Source organism: Abramis brama (assembly GCF_963993115.1).
Source record: "Abramis brama genome assembly, chromosome: 23".
NCBI lineage: Eukaryota > Metazoa > Chordata > Actinopteri > Cypriniformes > Leuciscidae > Abramis > Abramis brama.
In genome coordinates, this window is record NC_139985.1 from 4,946,403 (window position 1) to 4,967,531 (window position 21,129).

General features: G+C 37.7%; 2 protein-coding genes across 11 annotated transcripts in view; one reads left to right on the forward strand and one right to left on the reverse strand.

Annotated features, from left to right (window-relative positions):
- Positions 1–6,031, forward strand: part of erc2 (ELKS/RAB6-interacting/CAST family member 2) — a 49,192-nt gene extending 43,161 nt beyond the window's left edge. For all 6 annotated transcript variants that reach the window (XM_084100198.1, XM_084100201.1, XM_084100199.1 and 3 more), the window contains 6 exons: positions 676–796; positions 908–1,068; positions 1,184–1,331; positions 4,181–4,900; positions 5,728–5,786; positions 5,892–6,031. In XM_084100198.1, the coding sequence (XP_083956324.1) occupies positions 676–796; positions 908–1,068; positions 1,184–1,331; positions 4,181–4,900; positions 5,728–5,754 (1,177 nt within the window). In that variant the 3' untranslated portion in view covers positions 5,755–5,786; positions 5,892–6,031. The remainder of the gene's footprint in view (positions 1–675; positions 797–907; positions 1,069–1,183; positions 1,332–4,180; positions 4,901–5,727; positions 5,787–5,891) is intronic.
- A 487-nt stretch (positions 6,032–6,518) lies between these two features.
- Positions 6,519–21,056, reverse strand: creld1a (cysteine-rich with EGF-like domains 1a). 5 transcript variants are annotated; one of them, XM_084100205.1, is made up of 6 exons: positions 20,874–21,056; positions 18,118–18,380; positions 17,954–18,037; positions 17,764–17,859; positions 14,057–14,197; positions 6,519–11,543 (listed from the first exon to the last, which is right to left on the reverse strand). In XM_084100205.1, the coding sequence occupies exons 2-6, from the start codon at positions 18,284–18,286 to the stop codon at positions 11,323–11,325; spliced, it is 711 nt and encodes a 236-aa protein (XP_083956331.1). In that variant the 5' UTR covers positions 18,287–18,380; positions 20,874–21,056; the 3' UTR covers positions 6,519–11,322. The 5 variants fall into 5 exon arrangements, with proteins under 5 accessions (XP_083956331.1, XP_083956333.1, XP_083956330.1 ...); XM_084100207.1 differs by having other exon boundaries at positions 18,118–18,355; positions 20,874–21,034; XM_084100204.1 differs by having other exon boundaries at positions 20,426–21,034.
- Between the last annotated feature and the right edge of the window lie 73 nt (positions 21,057–21,129).

Below are 21,129 nucleotides of genomic sequence, written 5' to 3' on the forward strand. Positions count from 1 at the left end.
TATCAAAATTAAGTGACTTATTTTTTTTGACTTACACCACTTGCAGCTATTTTTTTCTTATAAAATATTATATATATATAATATAATATATATATATATATATAATTATTCTTTTTTTATTATTACCTTTTTTTTTTTGTACAAAACAACACCTAAAGGGATAGTCCACCCATAAAAATACAATTCTGTCATCATTTACTCACCTTCATGTTTTGGAACACAAAAGAAGATATTTTGAAGAATGTTGGTAACCAAACAGTTTCAGTAAAAAAAAATTGGTTGGTTTGGTTACCAACATTCTTCAAAATATCTTTCTTTTGTTTTTCTTCTTCTTCTTTTTTTTTTTTTTTGTATTCCACAAAAGAAATACAGGTTTGGAAGGACATGAGGGTGAGTAAATATTGACAGAATTTTTATTTTTGGGTGAACTATCCCTTTAAATTCTTAAGTTATTTTGCCTCTCAAGTAAATGTATCTTGATTTTTACTGGAAAACAAGACAAAAATACTGAGTAAGAAAATATTTGTTTTACTTTTTCGGGCCACCGTGTCAGAATTGTTAACATCTTCTCAATATGATAATTAATTGAGATCATTGTATCTTAATTGGTTAAATCGTGATTTGTGATTGCTATACAATTAAACTATTCAGGTGACACACTGTATGCTTTTTAAGGCAAACCAAGGATCAAAATAAAAAAGGCCCAGGCATCAAGCTTGGCCCTCAGATGGACAAGAAAGGCCCTGGTAACATCTTGCAAGACCAGCGCAAGGATAATCCAATGGACAACCCAAAGGTGTGTGTGTGTGATTTATACCTGTGTGAATGGATGATGCCTTTATTTTTCCTCAGAAAAACAAAAGGTTTTCTCATCAATTTCCTGCACACGTTTTTCTTCATTTCACAGATGGAGGAGTTGATGAATGTTTTGGAGAAGACGAGGCAGGAGTTGGATGCCACCAAGCAGCGTCTGTCCTCCACCCAACAGTCTCTTTCTGAGAGAGACGGCCATCTGACCAACCTCCGACAGGAGCGCAGAAAACAGCTCGAGGAGATCTTGGAGATGAAGTAGGAATCCTTGATCAGACTCTGTTTCTTCTAACAACAAGATCTTAAATATTTGATGCCTAAAATGTCCTTTAGTGTACATGCATACATATCTCAGACTGTCTGTTCCTCTCAGACAACAGGCTCTGCTCGCTGCTATCAGTGAGAAGGATGCTAACATTGCTTTGCTGGAGCTGTCCTCCTCCAATAAGAAGAAGACACAAGAGGAAGTGCTGGCCCTGAAAAGAGAGAAGGACAGACTGATGCATCAGCTCAAACAACAGGTCAGTGAATTTATGCACTCAAATGCCCTTTTAATAACACATAGTATTAAGACAGTTTAGGCATCATCAATTTATCATAGAGCTGCACGGATATTAAAATCCTGTCTGATGCTGACAAGTGGATAATTATTTTCATTTTATGGCCAATAAATGTTAAATGGGCGATATTATAGAACAATAATGTACTGTATTTGTTTGTTTTTTTAAAAAGTTAAAACCCAATAAAATGTATATTGTGCATGTTACAAGTGAATTTAGGCATCACACCATTAAATTGTATTGAAATGAATAAATATATATTTTGAAATCTTCTACAATATATTGAGATATCAAGATTAATGCATATTGCAAAGATTGTGATTTAATTAAATGGTAACACTTTACAATATGGTTTCATAACATGAACAGTACTTTACTCTATTTATTAATAATGTTAATTTCAACATTTACTAAAACATTATTAAAATCAAAAGTTGTATTTGTCAACATAGATTAATGCACTGTGAACTAACATGAACAAACAGTGAACATCTGTATTTGTATTAACCAACATAAACAGATTAATAAATAATGTAACAAATGAGACCTTATTGTAAAGCGTTACCAATTAAATAAATATATGCCCTGATGTTCCTGTATAATTTTTTTATATATTGCAATATATATTGCAGAAAAACAAAATATAACAATGTCAGATTTTGTAACCCAATATTATGCAGCTTTAACCTATAATATACAGTGCATCCGGAAAGTATTCAAAGCGCTTCACTTTTCCCACATTGTTATGTTACAGCCTTATTCCAAAATGGATTAAATTCATTATTTTCCTCAAAATTCTGCAAACAAAACCCCATAATGACAATGTGAATGAAGTTTGTTCAAAATCTTTGCTAATTAAAAAAAAAAAAAAATATCACATGTACATAAGTATTCACAGCCTTTGCTCAATACTTTGTTGAAGCACCTTTGGCACCAATTACAGCCTCAAGTCTTTTTGAGTATGATGCTACAAGCTTGGCACATCTATTTCTGGGCAGTTTCTCCCATTCTTCTTTGCAGAACCTCTCAAGCTCCATCAGGTTTGATGGGGAGTGTTTGTGCACAGTCATTTTCAGATCTCTCCAGAGATGTTCAGTCGGGTTCAAGTCTGGGCTCTGGCAGGGCCACTCAAGGACATTCACAGAGTTGTCCCGTAGCCTCTCCTTTGTTATCTTGGCTGTGTGCTTAGGGTCGTTGTCCTGTTGGAAGATGAACCGTCGCCCCAGTCTGAGGTCCAGAGTGCTCTGGATCAAGTTTTCATCAAGGATGTCTCTGTACATGGCTGGATTCATCTTTCCCTCGATCCTGACTAGTCTCCCAGTTCTAGCCGCTGAAAAACATCCCCACGGCATGATGCTGCCACCCCCATGCTTCACTGTAGGGATGGTATTAGCCAGGTGATGAGCAATGCCTTGTTTCCTCCAGACATGACGCTTGCCATTCAGGCCAAAAAGTTCAATCTTTGTTTCATCAGACCAGAGAATTTGGTTTCTCATGGTCTGAGAGTCCTTCAGGTGCCTTTTGGCAAACTCCAGGCGGGCTGTCATGTGCCTTTTATTGAGGGGTGGCTTCCGTCTGGCCACTCTACCATACAGGCCTGATTGGTGGAGTGCTGCAGAGATGGTTGTTCTTCTGGAAGGTTCTCCTCTCTCCACAGAGAAACACTGGAGCTCTGTCAGAGTGACCATCCCTGGTCACCTCCCTGATTAAGGCCTTTCTCCCCCGATCGCTCAGTTTGGTCGGGCAGCCAGCTCTAGGAAAGAGTCCTGGTGGTTCCAAACTTCTTCCATTTACAGATGATGGAGGCCACTGTGCTCACTGGGACCTTCAATGCTGCAGACATTTTTCTGTACCCTTCCCCAGATCTGTGCCTCGATACAATCCTGTCTCGAAGGTCTACAGACAATTCCTTGGACTTCATGGCTTGGTTTGTGCTCTGACATGCATTGTTAACTGTAGAACCTTATATAGACAGATGTGTGCCTTTCCAAATCATGTCCAGTAAACTGAATTTACTACAGGTGGACTCCAATCAAGTTGTAGAAACATCTCAAGGATGATCAGTGGAAACAGGATGCACCTGAGCTCAATTGTGACCCTGGATCATAAAACCAGTCACAAGTAGCACGGCTATATTTGTGGCAATAGCCAACAATACATTGTATGGGACAAAATTATAGATTTTTCTTTTATGCCAAAAATCATTAGGATATTAAGTAAAGATCATGTTCCATGAAGATATTTAAAAAATGTCCTACCGTAAATATATAAAACATTTATTTTTGTGAGTGAATTCAGCAGTGGCGAACATAAATGGACAACTTTAAAGGCGATTTTCTCAATGTTTAAATTTTTTTGCACCCTCAGATTCTAGATTTTCAAATAGTTGTATCTTGGCCAAATATCCTATCCTATCATAACAAACCATGCATCAATGGAAAGCTTATTTATCCAGTTTTCAGGTGATGTATAAATCTCAAATTGACCCATGTGACTGGTTTTGTGGTCCAGGGTCACAATTTTGAGTGTCATGGCAAAGGTTGTGAATACTTATGTACATGTACAATTTTAGAGGGATGTTTTGCCAACATTAATTGTGGCCATACCAACTTTGCTGGTTGGGAATGGATGAAAGAAATGATTAGAACATCTACTGTTCTTCCTTAGAAGGCATTATTGACTCCTGGAAATTGTGTCAAAGCAAACCGATTACATTTGGACAAGCTGTTTAGAGATGTTTTTTCCATTCCATGATCAGTTAATGGGTATATGCTGCTTGTGTCTTACTCTCTTTTCTCTATCCATTTTAGACACAGAGCAGGATGAAACTGATTACCGACAACTACGAGGATGATCATTACCACCCTCACGCTCCACCTCCACACATGCAGCCTCAACCCCTTCATCCTCAACCCCAACCCCAGCCTCCGTACCCACAGGCCCAGCACCCGCACCCACAGGCCCAGCACCCGCACCCACAGGCCCAGCACCCACACCCACAGGCCCAGCACCAACAGGCCCAGCACCCGCACCCACAGGCCCAGCACCCACAGACCCAGCACCCACACCCACAGACCCAGCACCCGCACCCACAGGCCCAGCACCCACAGGCCCAGCACCCGCACCAGCCTCCTTACCCACATGCGCCCCATCCCCAACACCCGCAACCTCCTCCCCACCACCAACAACACCCGCAGCAGCCCCCCCAGCCTCAATACCCTCACCCGCAACACCCCCAGCACCCACAACCACCTGGCCCACACCCGCACCAGCCCAGACCTCAACCGCCCCACCCTCAACACCCTCATCCCGGGGTCCCTCCGCAGCAGCAGCATCCACACCCCCAGCACCCTCACGGACCACCGCCTCAGCAGGGCCCCCACCCTCAACCCATCCCACACCCACAGCAGCACCCCCATCACCCCCCACACCCCGGCCAACAGGGCCCACACCCTCGACACCCTCCGCCACACCATCGGGGTCCAGGCCGTGGACCGCCTCATCCCGGACACCGACCCGCCCCAGACCAGGTCGGTAACTCATCTATCTTTGTATTTAAATTATTTTATTTCTAGTGTATGTCGTATGTTTTGGTCATTTTGTTATGCGGTAATGTCTTCTATAGTTCACTTTAGACATTGTACTATAAGTAACTTTACAACTACCATGCCAACTCAGTCATTAGAGTATTAGCAGACTGTCTGCTTAATATCTGCTAACACTTTATTTTGACATTCTACTGACTGTAAGTAACTTTGCAAGTACATGTCAACTTCTTCTACTAACCCTAACACCTAACAGTCTACTAAGGCCACGTTCACACAGCAGCAGAATACGGTGAAGATTTGACAGATGAACTCGTGGCTCGATTGGACTCTTGTTGTGACAAAAGTGATACAACTTTTTTTAGTTTTATGGATGTCGCCATCTTGGATATTACTTTTGTCATTGTCGCTTTGTTTACTAATAAGAGAATATGGGCTTGACTCCCATTGCACGTTCATACATGTACAGACAGTATTCGAGACGCTACTGTAAGTTGCTGTTTGAACGGGACATTATTGAGACTCACACCTGTGAGTAAAATGAGGTTGTCAGTCCCAAAAACTGACTAATAGTAGCCTAATACTCTAATGAGAGAATAAAAAAATTAAAAAATCAAATCACAATTTATGATAGTATCATCACAGACCTAGATTAAGTTGGTCTTTTCAGTAGGCGATGGATCACAATATAATCAACTGTACAAGTCACTCACTGTAAAACATTCAAGAAATGTACAACCTGCTCTTTCACCTTTAACTCATCTAATTCTCCTCATTTCATGCTGACCTCTGGATATATGTTGGGCTCAAAGGATGATGAAGAAGGAATTTGGGCATAACCATACCAAAGCTATGATGATGTTTTTTTGGGGTGAGATATTGATGATTGATGTCAGTTTTCTGGTTTAAAGTGAGTTTTTGTGGATAAAGTGATTTGTGATTGTTTTTCTTATTATGTTCCTCCTTATGTTCTCAGACAATTCAGTCACTAATGGAGGAGCACAGCCATGCCATACAGATGAAATTCTACATTGTTCACTTGGCCAGTCTTATCTACACATAGATTCACTCTTTTAGATGGGGCCATTTATTTCCATGCATTAAGGAAAGAGGCGGAGCATTAGTGTGAGTGGGAGGGCCAACGCTGGAGAAGACCACCTGAGCAGGTAAATACTATCAACAGAACTTCTAACTGTGTCTGTCTGAAATAAAATCATTTCATTAACAAATTTCATATACACTACCATATAATTTTTTTTTATTATTAATACTTCCATTCAGCCAAGGGCGCATTCAGTTGATTTAAAAAAGACAGCACGAATGTTTTAAACATTGATAATAATAAATGTTTCTTGAGCAGAAAATGATTTCTGAAGGATCATGTGACACTGAAGACTGGAGTAATGATGCTGAAAATTCAGTTTTACCATCACAGGAAACATTACATTTTAAAATATATGAATTAATAAATATGAATATTTCGCAATATTACTGTTTTGTTAGATTTTACTGTATTATTTAATCAAATAAATGCATCCTTGGTGAGCATAAGAGACATTATCTTAAAGATAATTATTCCATTTTGTTGTTTTTATTTCAGATGATTAAAAAAAGTATAAATGGAAGTCTGGACTGAACAAACACAGTCACTTCCTGGTGCAGCCCTTTTTCTAAAGAAATTTGCCTTGAAGACTATCAATGCTCAAATCAAAATGAGACACTGCAGCTGCTTCTTGTTGTCTGGTTTCCACATGTGACCAGTGCATGAATCCAGCTGGCCCCTCCCCTTCTCCACATCGCCCCGCCCACTCGGATCTAGCTCCACCTCTTCAATGAGGCAACAAGTCAGCTTGCACTCATTCAAGCCTTGACTCTTGTCAGTCATTTCTCTGCTTTTTATGTGAAAATCCAATGTAAAATAATACCATCTTATCAACTTCATTTTTAACCTTTTTTTTTTTTTTTTACTATCACATCTGCATTTGCAGTTGAAATCTTAAAAGGGCAACTGTTGCCTGCCTTCAATTGTTTAGGTTTTATTATATGTGCTATACATATATGAACTTAGGTTTGAATATGCATGTAATTCCTCTATGCCACGTTCAGCCTCCATTGTTGGTTCTTTAGTGAATATTGGACCTTATAGAGGTGGTATCTGTCACGTCTTTAGAGTTACCTCAGTTGACCCTCAGAGGTAGTCTACTCTATGCAGAGTTCATATTTCGTTCACTCACCAATTAGAACGCACATAACATACACCATGCTAACCAGAATTTGCCCTTTCTTTTTGCTTGTGCTCCACTCCAAACCCCAAGCCCCAACTAACCCCAAGTTTGCGTGTTAGCTCTCATGCACCTATGCACCTCCACCCCTTACAACAGGGAACGTTTCTTATGGTGCTTTAACTGGTGCTCAGGCCCAAAAGAGATGGAGACATCCATGGCTACAGACATTTCGGACATCAACTGATCTGTAACGCTACATCCATGGCGCCATCATACGAGTTCTTCGGAAGATAATTGAGATGGTTTCCCAAGAAACTGCTACAGGTTGTAGTTGTTTGTCCCACAAAATGAATTTTGTCAAGATGTCCGTTGACAAGGCCAGTCCAACCTGAGTGTCCCATAAAGGGAATGACCTTCCTCCTTTAATGAACCGTCCCACCAGGTACTGGCGGAGCTACCGCAGATTTTTCGTAACGTCTCAACATGGTGGCGAGTGCCTATTTATAAATAGATAGTAGATATATAGATAGAGATATACTAGCTAAATAAAGTGGGTCTACTGTGGTCAGACTATTGTGTCAGAAATCAAAGGAAACTTCTTTTCCGGTGTGTTTGAGTTGTGTGTGTTATCGTTGTCTGTTTGGCCCTCGCACTGCTCTCGTTACAAGATCTTGGCACTGGAGTCTGTGCAACAAAAAGGTCTTTTGCTGAACGTTTGCGGAATCTAGTTTCTTGATCTTCAGCTAGACAAAGTGTTGTATAGAATATGTTGCACCTCACAAAAAGAACAAAAAAATTAAAACGGCAATGAGTTCTTGAAAAAAACTCAGCTCAAGCGCACTTGAGGGTAAAGCTGCATTCATGCTGAAAGCAAACAGCAGTCTTTTATTTGGCGAATTTTATCTCTGTCAGTGTGAAGGCACCTTAAAGGGATAGTTCACCCAAAAATAAAAATTCTGTCATCATTTGCTCACCCTCATGTTGTTCCAAACCTATATATTTCCTCAGTGGAACACAAAACTGAACAGTTTCGGTTCCCATTGACTTCCATTGTACAGGATGGTCAAAATATATAATGGAAGTCAATGGAAACCAAAATGTTTGGTTACCAACAATCTTCAAGTTCAAAATGTCTTTTGTGTTCCAGATAAGAAAGAAAGTCATGCAGGTTTGGAATGACATGCGGGTGAGTAAATGATGACAATTTTTATTTTGGGGTGAATTTTTTCTTTAAGAAACATTAACATATTCAAGTGGAAGACTTGATTTTTCAAGTTTTAAGATGGCTGAGATATGTGAACAGTTGTTGTGCATTGTCTTATGTGTCATTTCACTGCTATTGTCTGTAGTTGTGGAGTTTACATTAGGACTTTGGCGAAGCCCAAAATATAGCCAAGATCTGACTGTTAAAATGACCTGTTTGTGTTTCCATGTTGCATTTAACATACTCAATTTTCATACGCCTTCACGTTAGTTCCAGATCCTTACGTGTCTCTGTTCTGGAACGTTCCGTAACAACATCCTTAATCTGCGATCACATTCTGACGGAATTACCGCAGTTAAAATATTCAGAGATTATTTAGGCTCAGAAATTCATTTTTATGGCAATGCTCAAACCTTGAGGAACAAAGAAAGTGTATTGTGCAACTTAAAATGACATAAAACTATATGTAGTTTGATGGTAAGCTAAAGGTAATTTTTGAGGTCGCTCATTTTGGTCACGATGAACACGTCACAATTAGCTATTCAGAAACTTCCCGGTAATTCTGTCATGATGTGAACGCATCATTGTCGCTCGGCTCTAGAATATTCCTACGTTGCTCTCTTGAACATTTAACTATTGTGGTTGAAGAACACAGATCCATAATATGTCCACCATGTGAATACTGCTCCGTCTTGGATGTTTCTGAGTCCAGTTTCAAACGCCAGAAAAGTGTTTGATCTGATATTGTAATATTCATGTGCGTCTAACTGTCTGTCTGTTGTGCAAGTCTAGAATTGTACTATTAGGCAAAGCAAGAGGACAAAAAATTAAAAGACATCAGACTTTACCTTCTTGGAGACATATTGCAGTCCTCCACCTTCAGGACCTTTTACTACTGAATACTTGAAGTAGGGGGGTGATCTCCTGCCTTGGGAAGAGATATATTATACAGAACAAAGAAAAAAAGAGAAATGTTGACTCATGTGGTGATGATGCATGATTATGTACATTATGTGCCAACTCTGGGCTGTGGTGAAGACAGGTCTAATAGATCTCTATACGCAGAAATAAATATCAAAAGAAAGAAGTTTTAGCCCTGTAGGCTCAAGACGTATATCAAAGGGCCTCTGGTTAGAGAAAAGGTCCAAAATAAAGAGAACAAAAATGAAGATTTCTCTCTATATTTATATTTGTTGTGTGCCAGTTGCATTGTTTCTTTTATTTCATGATGTCAAAAAATGCAAACCTCTGGATAATACAAACCACTGTGACAAATGCCAGAAAAGAAATAGTAAATCTAAGAAACATTGTTTTTACTTTTTTTAAGATATTTATTTATGTTATGTTTTTTTATGGTTCATGCTTTTTTTTTTTTTTTTTTTGAATATGTCAGTTTGGAACTGTAAGATTTGTACATGAAATTAGTTTACTTTTCTTTTTCTGTACAGCAGTGCAAACAAGTCCAATGTGAGTGTCAGCATGCTGAATGATACCGTGTGAACGTGGGGTTCATTTTCCCATGGTGCATCAGTCGTCACGGATGAGATGCATTGGCATCATGATGGTGTAATGTGTTTGAGAATGGTGTGTCCTCACCCACATCTTCCCGCCCACTGCCAGTGGATTGCCCGTGCAACAAAATAAAAGCGTTCGCATGTTTTCGGGGTGCAGATCTGAGACGCTAAAAGAGTGTGGGATATGCTTGCATGATTGTGTCCGTGTATGCAAATAAGATTGTTACAGGGTGTGAGTGGCTGAGTGCGTGTTGCAGAAAGTTAGCGGTGCAAGAGCCTCGGAGGCGTTCGGTGTGAAATCTGTGTCATGTTCGATGTTTTTAAACCCTGTTGGGCTTTACTCAGAGTCCTTAACCTCCCTGATATTTGCTATTGTATGTGTTGTAGCCCCCAACTATTCTTGAGTGTCAGTCGGCTTGTTTATATCCATTAAATAAAAGTGACTTTCTTTCTGATATGCTGTTTCATTTAAAACCACAAATAAAAGTTTATTAGTTGAAGTCCAAAGAGTGTTTTACAGTGTCCTCATAAAAGTACATTTTATATCAAATACACTAGGCTACCATTCAAAAGTTTGTTGACAGTGAGTTTTTTGTTTTTATTTTATTTGGGAAGGACATTCAATTGCAAATTAAAAAGAAAAATTGACAAAAAGTCATTTTGAATGTTCTATTTTTACAAACATCACAGTTTCCACATAAATATTAAGCAATATTTACCAATGTTCCTTCAGCAGCAAATCAGCATATCTGAATGATTTCTGAAGGACCATGTGACTGAAGAAGACAATGCTGAAAATTCAGCTTTGCATCACAAGAATTAAATTTTAATATATATCCAAATAAAAAAATTTTTTAATTTTAAATTGTAATAGTATTTTACAGTATTGCGTTTTTTACTGTATTTATGATCAAATAAAAGCAGCCTTGGTGAGCAGATTCTTTCAAAAACATAATCTTACCAACCCCAAACTTTTGAAAGATAGTGCACAATTATTACGCTTAGAAAATAAGCTTTTATAGCATATGTGACATTTTATTTAAAGCTGCTAAAAGCAATTCACCTAAAAATTCTCAGAATGCACCATAAAAAGCAATTACCACCAGACGCTCACTATATAAAGTCTGATCAAAAACAGTTATGAAATCATGTTCCACCTAATCAAAAGAACTTTTCTTAACCAGTTAGTGCAATGCTGTTAGGCTGTTAGTTTGCAACCTAAAAACACAAACAACACAATAAAAATAGTGCCCCAATTCATATACATCCAAAAAGTTATTCTCGATACAGGCAACTAGTGAGTGGAATGAGATTTTTTTTTTTTTTCTTGTTGCTTGGGCCATTTGATGTCAACATACATTCATCATACATTCATCTCATTGTGTAAGAAATGGCCCAACTCAAAAAAGTAGCAGACTTTGCAGAAAACATAACTGCAAATAACTTTGCAGGCCCCTTTTGTATTTATCTCCCCTTCAAGATGGAATCTATCAGTCGGTCGGTCTTATCAGAGAGCCAGTATCCAGCCATGGCCGCCACGGCCCCCATAAAGATGGAGGTGAACACCAAGTCCCCTTTAGCCGCCAACGTGGCCAGTGCGCACAACACCACCCCGAAGAACATCTGCTGCAGAACCTCGATTTCATCCTCCTGAATGTCATCAAAAAAACCCTTCTCTGCAGAATCTGAGAAAAGATACAGAAAATATAGAAACATACAAGAAAAAAACATGCATTTCAATTATTCAGTTTAAATGCAGTGTCGTTAAAATGACATAAAAACAGTTGGTGAAAAAAGAGAATATAGATATCAATGAACCACTTTTTTTTTAAAGAATAATGTGCATTGATGAATTATGCACTGTAAGTGGAAAGTACACAGGAACATTTATTATTAAAGTAACTAAAGTTCAGTTTCAAGTTTTCTTTAAATATAAATATATATTTTATAAATATATTTTCGGTAACACTTTAACATTAGTTAGTTTCAATTTTTGACATCGGTTATACACGCACCTAAAGGATTATCAGGAACACCTGTTCAATTTCTCATTAATGCAATTATCTAATCAACCAATCACATGGCAGTTGCTTCAATGCATTTAGGGGTGTGGTCCTGGTCAAGACAATCTCCTGAACTCCAAACTGAATGTCAGAATGGGAAAGAAAAGTGATTTAAGCAATTTTGAGTGTGGCATGGTTGTTGGTGCCAGACGGGCCGGTCTGAGTATTTCACAATCTGCTCAGTTACTGGGATTTTCACGCACAACCATTTCTAGGGTTTACACAGAATGGTGTGAAAAGGGAAAAACATCCAGTATGCGGCAGTCCTGTGGGCGAAAATGCCTTGATGATGCTAGAGGTCAGAGGAGAATGGGCCGACTGATTCAAGCTGATAGAAGAACAACTTTGACTGAAATAACCACTCGTTACAACCGAGGTATGCAGCAAAGCATTTGTGAAGCCACAACACGCACAACCTTGAGGCGGATGGGCTACAACAGCAGAAGACCCCACCGGGTACCACTCATCTACACTACAAATAGGAAAAAGAGGCTACAATTTGCACGAGCTCACCAAAATTGGACAGTTGAAGACTGGAAAAATGTTGCCTGGTCTGATGAGTCTCGATTTCTGTTGAGACATTCAGATGGTAGAGTCAGAATTTAGCGTAAACAGAATGAGAACATGGATCCATCATGCCTTGTTACCACTGTGCAGGCTGGTGGTGGTGGTGTAATGGTGTGGGGGATGTTTTCTTGGCACACTTTAGGCCCCTTAGTGCCAATTGGGCATCGTTTAAATGCCATGGCCTACCTGAGCATTGTTTCTGACCATGTCCATCCCTTTATGACCACCATGTACCCATCCTCTGATGGCTACTTCCAGCAGGATAATGCACCATGTCACAAAGCTTGAATCATTTCAAATTGGTTTCTTGAACATGACAATGAGTTCACTGTACTAAAATGGCCCCCACAGTCACCAGATCTCAACCCAATAGAGCATCTTTGGGATGTGGTGGAACGGGAGCTTCGTGCCCTGGATGTGCATCCCACAAATCTCCATCAACTGCAAGATGCTATCCTATCAATATGGGCCAACATTTCTAAAGAATGCTTTCAGCACCTTGTTGAATCAATGCCACGTAGAATTAAGGCAGTTCTGAAGACGAAAGGGGGTCAAACACAGTATTAGTATGGTGTTCCTAATAATCCTTTAGGTGAGTGTATATGAACTAACAATGAACAATATTTGTACAGCCATTATTAATCCAGCATTTATGTTAATTTCAACATTTACTACATTATACATCAAGTCGTATCAGTTAGTAAATGCTGTAAAAAACAATATTGCTCAAAGTTAGTTCATGTTAACTAATGCATTAACTAATGTTAATGAATGAAACTTTCACTTTCGTTTAACAGCATGTTCGCTCCCAAGACAATAAAGGTGCATGTAGAACAGGTTTAGCAACTCATGAACACAAACATGAATACTTTATCTCATATTGTAACAAGCACAATACATTGAGTTACATGAAACTGCAAAGGGCTTTTGGGACAGATCTAATTCAGCATTTTAAGTTCACAGCAGGCTTTTATAGTTTACTAAAACTAAAACCACAAGAAATATTTTGGTTACACTTTATTTTAAGTTGCATAGTTACATTGTACTTACTCAAATAAGCACTCAGTGTTACACACTTTATTTTAAGGTGTCATTGTTACAGTGTAATTATATATTAACTGTGTATATTATATATATAAGTACTGAGTAATATTAAGCAACTACATGTACTTACTATAGGGTTAGGGTAGGATTAGGATTTGGTTGAGGGTTAATTGCATGTAATTATGCATCATTTACTGTTATTATTATGGTACATGTAACATATGTAACAAGGACACTGTAAAATAAAGTGTTACCGCACTCAGTAATTAACTACATGTACTTACAATAGAGTTACGGTTAATCTAGAGTAGACGTACTACACTCGCCATGTTGTCATTATCATGTGATCTACCAGCGTCAGTTACGACACTTCACTGCCATTGATTAATCCTCTCCCGTGGCCTCATGGGACAGTAAAGTGTCCATCATATGCACACTTAGAAGAAGAGGTAGGTCATCCAGGTACTTTTTTCCTACTGTTTTATGAGTACTGTGAATTCGTACATACTTCTTTTGTCACATACCTGTGGTCTGGCTCCTCTCACAGGTGTTGCCCGTGCGTGTGTATCCGGCTGCACACTGACAGTGAAAAGACCCCTCTGTATTCACACAGAAGACACTGACACCAGGACAGGCCAATACCTCCTCACCACACTCGTCTATATCTGCAGGAGAGACAGAATACAGCTGTCATTTCTCAAACACACACCCAACCAGTATAATTATAACTGAAAAATGAGGAGGAGAAAAGAGAAACAGCTTGACAATTATAGAACAAATAGACAATTAAGAAATTACATTATTCAAGTATATATTTGTATAGCGCTTTTCACAATACAGATTGTATCAAAGCAGCTTCACAGTATTAAATTAAAATAAAATAATACAACAAGGTTTGTTTATAGTGGAATTTATTGATTGATAAAATAAAATGAAATATCCCCAAAATATCCCCAACTGAGCAAGCAAAGGCAACAGTGGTAAGGAACCGAAAAAACTCCATCAAGTGACCTAATGGTGTCCTAAAACTCCATCAGGTGACCTAATGGAGAAAAAAAAAAACCTTGGGAGAACCCAGGCTCAGTCGGGGGCCAGTTCTCCTCTGGCATTTATGAACTAGAGGCCGGATTGTAGTTTGAACTGTAAGATTAAAAATATTATATGAATGCCTGGCCGAAAAGATGCGTCTTTAATCTAGTTTTAAACTGGGAGAGCGAGTCCGAGCAACGAACAGTATCAGGAAGACTATTCCAGAGTTTCGGAGCCAAATGTGAAAATGCTCTCCCTCCTTTGGTTGATCTGGATATCCTAGGTATGACCAAAAGCCTCAAATTTATTGATCTTAAAGAGCGCGATGGATTATAGGGCGATAGAAGATCCGTTAAATAGACTGGAGCTAAGCCGTTTAGGGCTTTATAAGTCAGTAGCAATACCTTGTGTAATTAATACGGAACTTTATAGGTAACCAATGCAGTGATGATAAAATCGGCGTTATATGATCATATTTTCTTGATCTAGTAAGAACTCTAGCAGCGGCATTTTGGACTAACTGTTGCTTGTTTATTGAGGACGCAGGACAACCAGCTAATAAAGCATTACAGTAATCTAGTCTCGAGGTCATGAATGCATGAACTAACTTTTCTGCATGAGAAACTGATAGCATGTTACGTAGCTTAGCAATGTTTCTAAGGTGGAAAAAGGCTGTTTTTGTAACATAAGAAATATGATTTTCAAAAGACAGGTTACAATCGAGTATAACACCCAGGTCTTTTACTGTAGAGGATAAAGTAACAGGACATCCTACGATGTCAAAGTTGTATTGTGAGAGGTTCTGTGGGCGGTTTTTTGAACCGATAAGTATTACCTCTGTCTTGTCTGGATTTAATAAAAGAAAATTACGCGTCATCCAATCTTTTATATCTTTAACACACTCTGTCAATTTGGATAATTTAGCATTTTCATCCGGCCGTGATGAAATATATATTTGAGTGTCATCAGCATAACAATGGAAACTAATTCCATGTTTCCTTATAATATTTCCAAGTGGCATCATATATATTGAGAATAATAGAGGGCCCAACACAGATCCCTGCGGCACTCCATAGTTTACTGAAGTTATGATCGATTTTTCTCCATTCAAATAGACAAAATGGTAGCGGTCAGATAAGTATGATCTAAACCAGCTTAATTCTTGTCCTTGTTTAAATTTATTAAAAATTTAATGCTCTGAGCAGTTCTGACCCGAAACGAGATGAAAAAGGGCCACGACGAGCCCAGTAGACAGGAAGAACATCCGTGAGGGGGACATCACTCTCCACGCATCAGTGCAACCCTTCAAACTCCCACTTTCCTCAAAGTATAAGCTGATACGGAGACGTTGAAATTAAATCTCCTTGTGACGTCTGATGATTTTAAAAACAGGGATTTGTTTGAGGACAAAAAAGTGCTTTAGACAGTTTATTGCTTGTCCTTGTCCTTGTTTAAATTTATTATTGCAATATACTAATGATAAAAATGATTTTTTTTAAAGTATTGCAGTTTTTTAAATTGTTAACTTTCTTGCTGGAAATGCGTCTTATAGCCACAAGATGGTAGCATTTCATGCAGAAGAACTATCAACTAAGAGATTAATTCTCTGTTCATAGATTTTTCAAGCTTGAACAGTAGCAAATGCATTCACATGTATTTATTTGATTAATGCATTTTATTTATTTATTTGACTAAGTATTCCTTTTTATGAATCTTATCAATCTCTTTTTTTGTGTAAATTTTAGTCATTGATAACTATGTATTCATTTAATCATCATTAATTATTATATTCCGTACAGTATGTTGCATTTTTGTTATTTTAAATGTTATTCATTCATTTATACATCTACTATATGCTCTAATATGTCAAATGTAAGATCTTTGGTGTCTCTTCTGTGCTGTAAGATCGAGTGGGTGTATTTTCCATCAGAATTTAATATGCAATGTACATTTGTATCGAAATATGACTGTTTCCATCTCTGCAGACACGAGATAATGCAAGATCTGCATAATTCTCTTAACACCTCGTTTTTCCATTTTCATCTATATTTGACATTTGACCTAGCCGTTACACCAACTTTGACATAATGGATAAATGTTTGACCTTTTCTTATAGACCAAATCATAAGTTAAGGAGGATGCAAGTTTCCTGCATTTATATTCGTTGCTCTTATTTTGCTCTTCACTTCTGCAAATATCTTACTACTTTTGGGTCCTTCTTCCTCTATACTCATCTGTTAGATTCAGTCCTCTGGATTTTATTTTAAATAATTGAATAAGATAGATCTTATTTCTGTTTAAACCTATTTGCTAGTACAATTTTCATTTTTACTTAATACATTTGTTATTCCTTATTCAATTTTGATCTTTGACATAATCATTGCTTGTCTGGATCTCATTCTCATATTTTAAATGATTTACTCATGCTTTTAATATTACTGTATGTCAATCAAGATAAAGGAACATCTTTACATTATTCAGCCAAACAAAGCAGAACATGGGATTCATAAAAGAAAAAAGACACAGAAAGTCAATATTCATAATTCTGTTATTTTTATTCTTACATTTACAACACTGATGTTTGTCCAAAATGTTGGCAGAATTCAGCCGACAAGAATCTCAAATGTGAAACTTTTGTGCACCTGATTCGGTTTGTTCTCAAATACAACTTGAACTTTTCTCTACATTTAGCCTTCAGCGTTTTAGACTCATTCCTCAAGTGAATATCATGCATTCTCTGGCTGTACCACAGAAGTTCTGTTCTTCTGTTCAAAGCTTCTGTGAACGGAAGTTTTGTGGTACAGTCAGAGAATGCATGATATTCACTTCTGGGAAAAGTCTAAAACGCTGCAGGCTTTAGAGAAAAGAAATTTCAGTTTGTATTTCTTAGGTAATTTGAGAACAAATCTGAGAAAGAACCGAGTCCACAAAAGTTTCTCAACTTTAAATTCACCATGATATCAAAATGGACAATTCCGGTTCCATTTGTTTATTGAATATTGCAGCATTTATTATAAATGGTTTATACATCTTTTTTTTTTAATTCACGTGTAATCAAAATAATACAGCAAGCCAAGTTAGTTTACTATTAACCTTTAAGACTGAATGGGCAGGTGAAATAGTGGATTCATTTTATACTCCTAGTTATATTTTATACTTCAAAGACTGAACAACGACACTAGTTATATGGACTACAACTCACCTATGCATCTCATGCCTGATGACCTGAAACCAGGAGCACATTTCTTACAGCGGGCAGCTCCTCCACCCATACAGCCAACACAGGCCTTATCACATTCTGGAGAAATAATAAAATAACAAAATAAAAGGATAACAGTGTTATCAAGAGTGTTAATCCATGTGTGTTAATGATAAAAGTAAATCCCACTGACCTTTGCATTCATAAGAGCCATGGGTGTTCAAGCAGTACGTGTTGTCGGGACACCGATCCAGATCAGTACCACATTCATCAATATCTGTCGACGTTAAAGAAGTGAACCTCTGAATGAAATGGAGCGTGAGGTGAATCAAGCGTACACTCTGTTGATCATCTTACCCACGCACAGGTTGTCATGCAGGATGAATCCGGTGTGGCACTGAAGACATTGGTCTTTCTCTGGCCCTCCACATGCTTTGCAGTGCTCTGAGCAGTTCTGACCCGAAACGAGATGAAAAAGGGCCACGACGAGCCCAGTAGACAGGAAGAACATCCGTGAGGGGGACATCACTCTCCACGCATCAGTGCAACCCTTCAAACTCCCACTTTCCTCAAAGTATAAGCTGATACGGAGACGCTGAAATTAAATCTCCTTGTTACGTCTGATGATTTTAAAAACAGGGATTTGTTTGAGGACAAAAAAGTGAATTTCATGTACAAAAACTTTTGACAATTTTAAGGTGGGATCTTTTATCCAAAGCAGCTTCATTTTATTATTTAAAGTGTTTGAGGTGTAAGAACTCTATGTTAAATAAATCAGGCCACTGCTTTTATCAATTATGATTTTAGACCTTAACTTAACTGTTATTTCAGTTGTGATAATTATTTAAAAAAATGTCTTTAAATAATTAAAGGATTGCATTTATTAAAAATGAATTAAATGACGGAAAATTTTCTCATTTCACATTTCTGTTATTGTGCATTGTACATTCTTATTGTTTATTTTCGGACTGAGTTATTTATCTTCATTAATTCAGTTTATTTATTAGAATTTGTCAAATATAAATATAACAATTATAAAATTCAATTTATAATGGTGCTTGACTGGTATTTTACCCAAAGTTTCTACATATTACTTTTTTGGAGCGTGAGTACAACCAGCAATGCAGGTTTGAGAGGTGGCGCCCCGACAAATCTCGCGAGAATCACGACTTGGTTTACGGCACGACGTCACATAGATCAACAACATATGAAGCAGCTTCTATGGAAGACACTAGCACGCATTTCAGACGTGAATCATGGCAGAGTCGAAGAAGAAAACGAAGAAAATACGGTCGGAAGAGTGCAGAGAAGGCTCTGCGTGAGTGGTATTTACGACAGAAACGTTAAATACAAGTACTCCACAACAACTCTAGGGGTCGCTGTTTGAGAAAAACGGAAACTGCATAGTGTGCCTTTAAAATCTAGAGAAATGTTCGAGGTGGTCTGCAGGGTAACAGCTGAGACACAATGTATCAAAAGTACCCGCAACTATTCCTGTTGCGGCACATGCAGTTTAGTTGCACGATGTAAGATCACAAGTTTATAGTCACATTCATTATTTATTAGGTTATTGTTTGCATTTGATGTGTTTTATTATTGCTATTTGCAATTGTTGAAAGTTTTTTACTGTTACTCAACTTTTCAACTGTTACTATTAAAATGATGAATGAAATTAAATATTGTATTGCTGTTTGCTATTACTGTCCTTTTTTTTTTTTTTTTTTTTTTTTACAAATGAACTACTTTTAACTAAACAAATAATCAAATAAAATACTGAATGGAAATAAAAACGGTTGAATTCTCATTTTTAAAGGTATTTTACATTTGCAATGAATTGGTTAGGCAGCTTTACAGCATTACGGATGGGTGTCTCAACTATACTCGGGTATGCTACCCGGTACAGTTGGAACAAAAACGCTTCTTGTGTTTATGAGCTAATTGTGGCAAATATTACCTACTTATGGATGTTAATAATAATTAATATTTAAGTAGACAAGTAAAGGAAATGTCACTTCTTTTCAGTCCCTATAGTTTTGGTGTGGTAACTGAAAAAGCAAAAAGTGTACCAACTGTAGGCTACCCAGTCAACCCTAAATTATGCATAATTACAAGTAAAACCTAAACCAAATCCGGTTACACTTTATTTTAAGGTGTCATTGTTACAGTATAATTATATATTTAAGTACTGAGTAATATTAAGCAACTACATGTAGCCTACTTACTAGGCTATAGGGTTAGGTTAGGATTAGGATTTGGTTGAGGGTTAGTTGCATGTAGGCTAATTATGCATAATTTACTATTATTACTATGGTAAGTACATGTAACATAATGTAACAAGGACTCCGTAAAATAAAGTGTTACCCCAAATCCTAATCGTAAGTATATAGTAAGTACATGTAGTTAATGTAGCCTAGTTAATATTAGGCCTACTCGGTAGCCTACTTATTTAAGTAAGTACATTGTAACTACGTCACCTTAAAATAAAGAGTAATATATGTTTTTAATTACGATATTTGTTTAGATTCGTAAAAATTGCTAACAGGAAAATTATATTTAGCAATAGGCTATATTTCTAACGTTATTTTGATTAGTTAAAACGAAATCAATAAGCAGAACGCAAAAGTTTAGACAAGTTCAGCATGGAATTCGTATTTGAAATACTCACAAACATGCGACATGAGACTCGAGATGAGTGATGGTTGGGATGTCCGTAAAACCAGTTTTCCCAGTTTGCGCTTTTCGGGTTCAGGACGCTCTCTCTCTCTCTCTCTCTCTGCGCCGTTTGACGGATAATTACAAATTCTATTATGGCGAAGACGTGCTTCGTGAATATATTGCATAGTGTATTCCAGATAAACGTTATATGGGAAAAGCTTGCTCATTAAAATATATGAGGTGCCGTGACAATCCTTCAGTGGTGATGCGTTGGCTCATGAATATTAAGAGAACGTCTTCGCACAACTAACAACTGCTTTCTATGAGAATCACAAATGGTTGACCAGCGCAGGGTCATTCTGGATTTTTTACCTAGGCTACTAAAGAGAAAGTCTCTGGATTTTAAAATACACAATAAAGATTTAAAGTGGAACAATTATTGTTTAGATCAATTATACCTGACTTTCGATTCACCAAGTCTTTTTCTCTGTTTCTAAAGAACTTCTCTTCAGTCATGAACGCGCAAAAACAGTGCAGCCGGACGTCGCGCGCGACACACTCTTCTCAAATAACAGCGTGTATTTTTAGCAGCGGGTCTGGTGGTGTACAATATTTGTATGGTCGGTGTTCCCCTCCTTATCTTCTTTTTATAGACTGCACTTGCCTGATGGTTAGTCTTGTCTAAGTTGGTGTTCGTCTGTGGTTGGCCAGTCT

What these genes read in the sequence shown, in the direction of transcription:
- creld1a (XM_084100206.1), bottom strand. An exon ending in TGGCTCTTATGAATGCAAAG is followed by an intron (nt 17,860 to 17,953) that starts GTCAGTGGGATT and finishes TTATTTCTCCAG; the next exon opens with AATGTGATAAGGCCTGTGTT. An exon ending in ATCAGGCATGAGATGCATAG is followed by an intron (nt 14,198 to 17,763) that starts GTGAGTTGTAGT and finishes TCTCTCCTGCAG; the next exon opens with ATATAGACGAGTGTGGTGAG.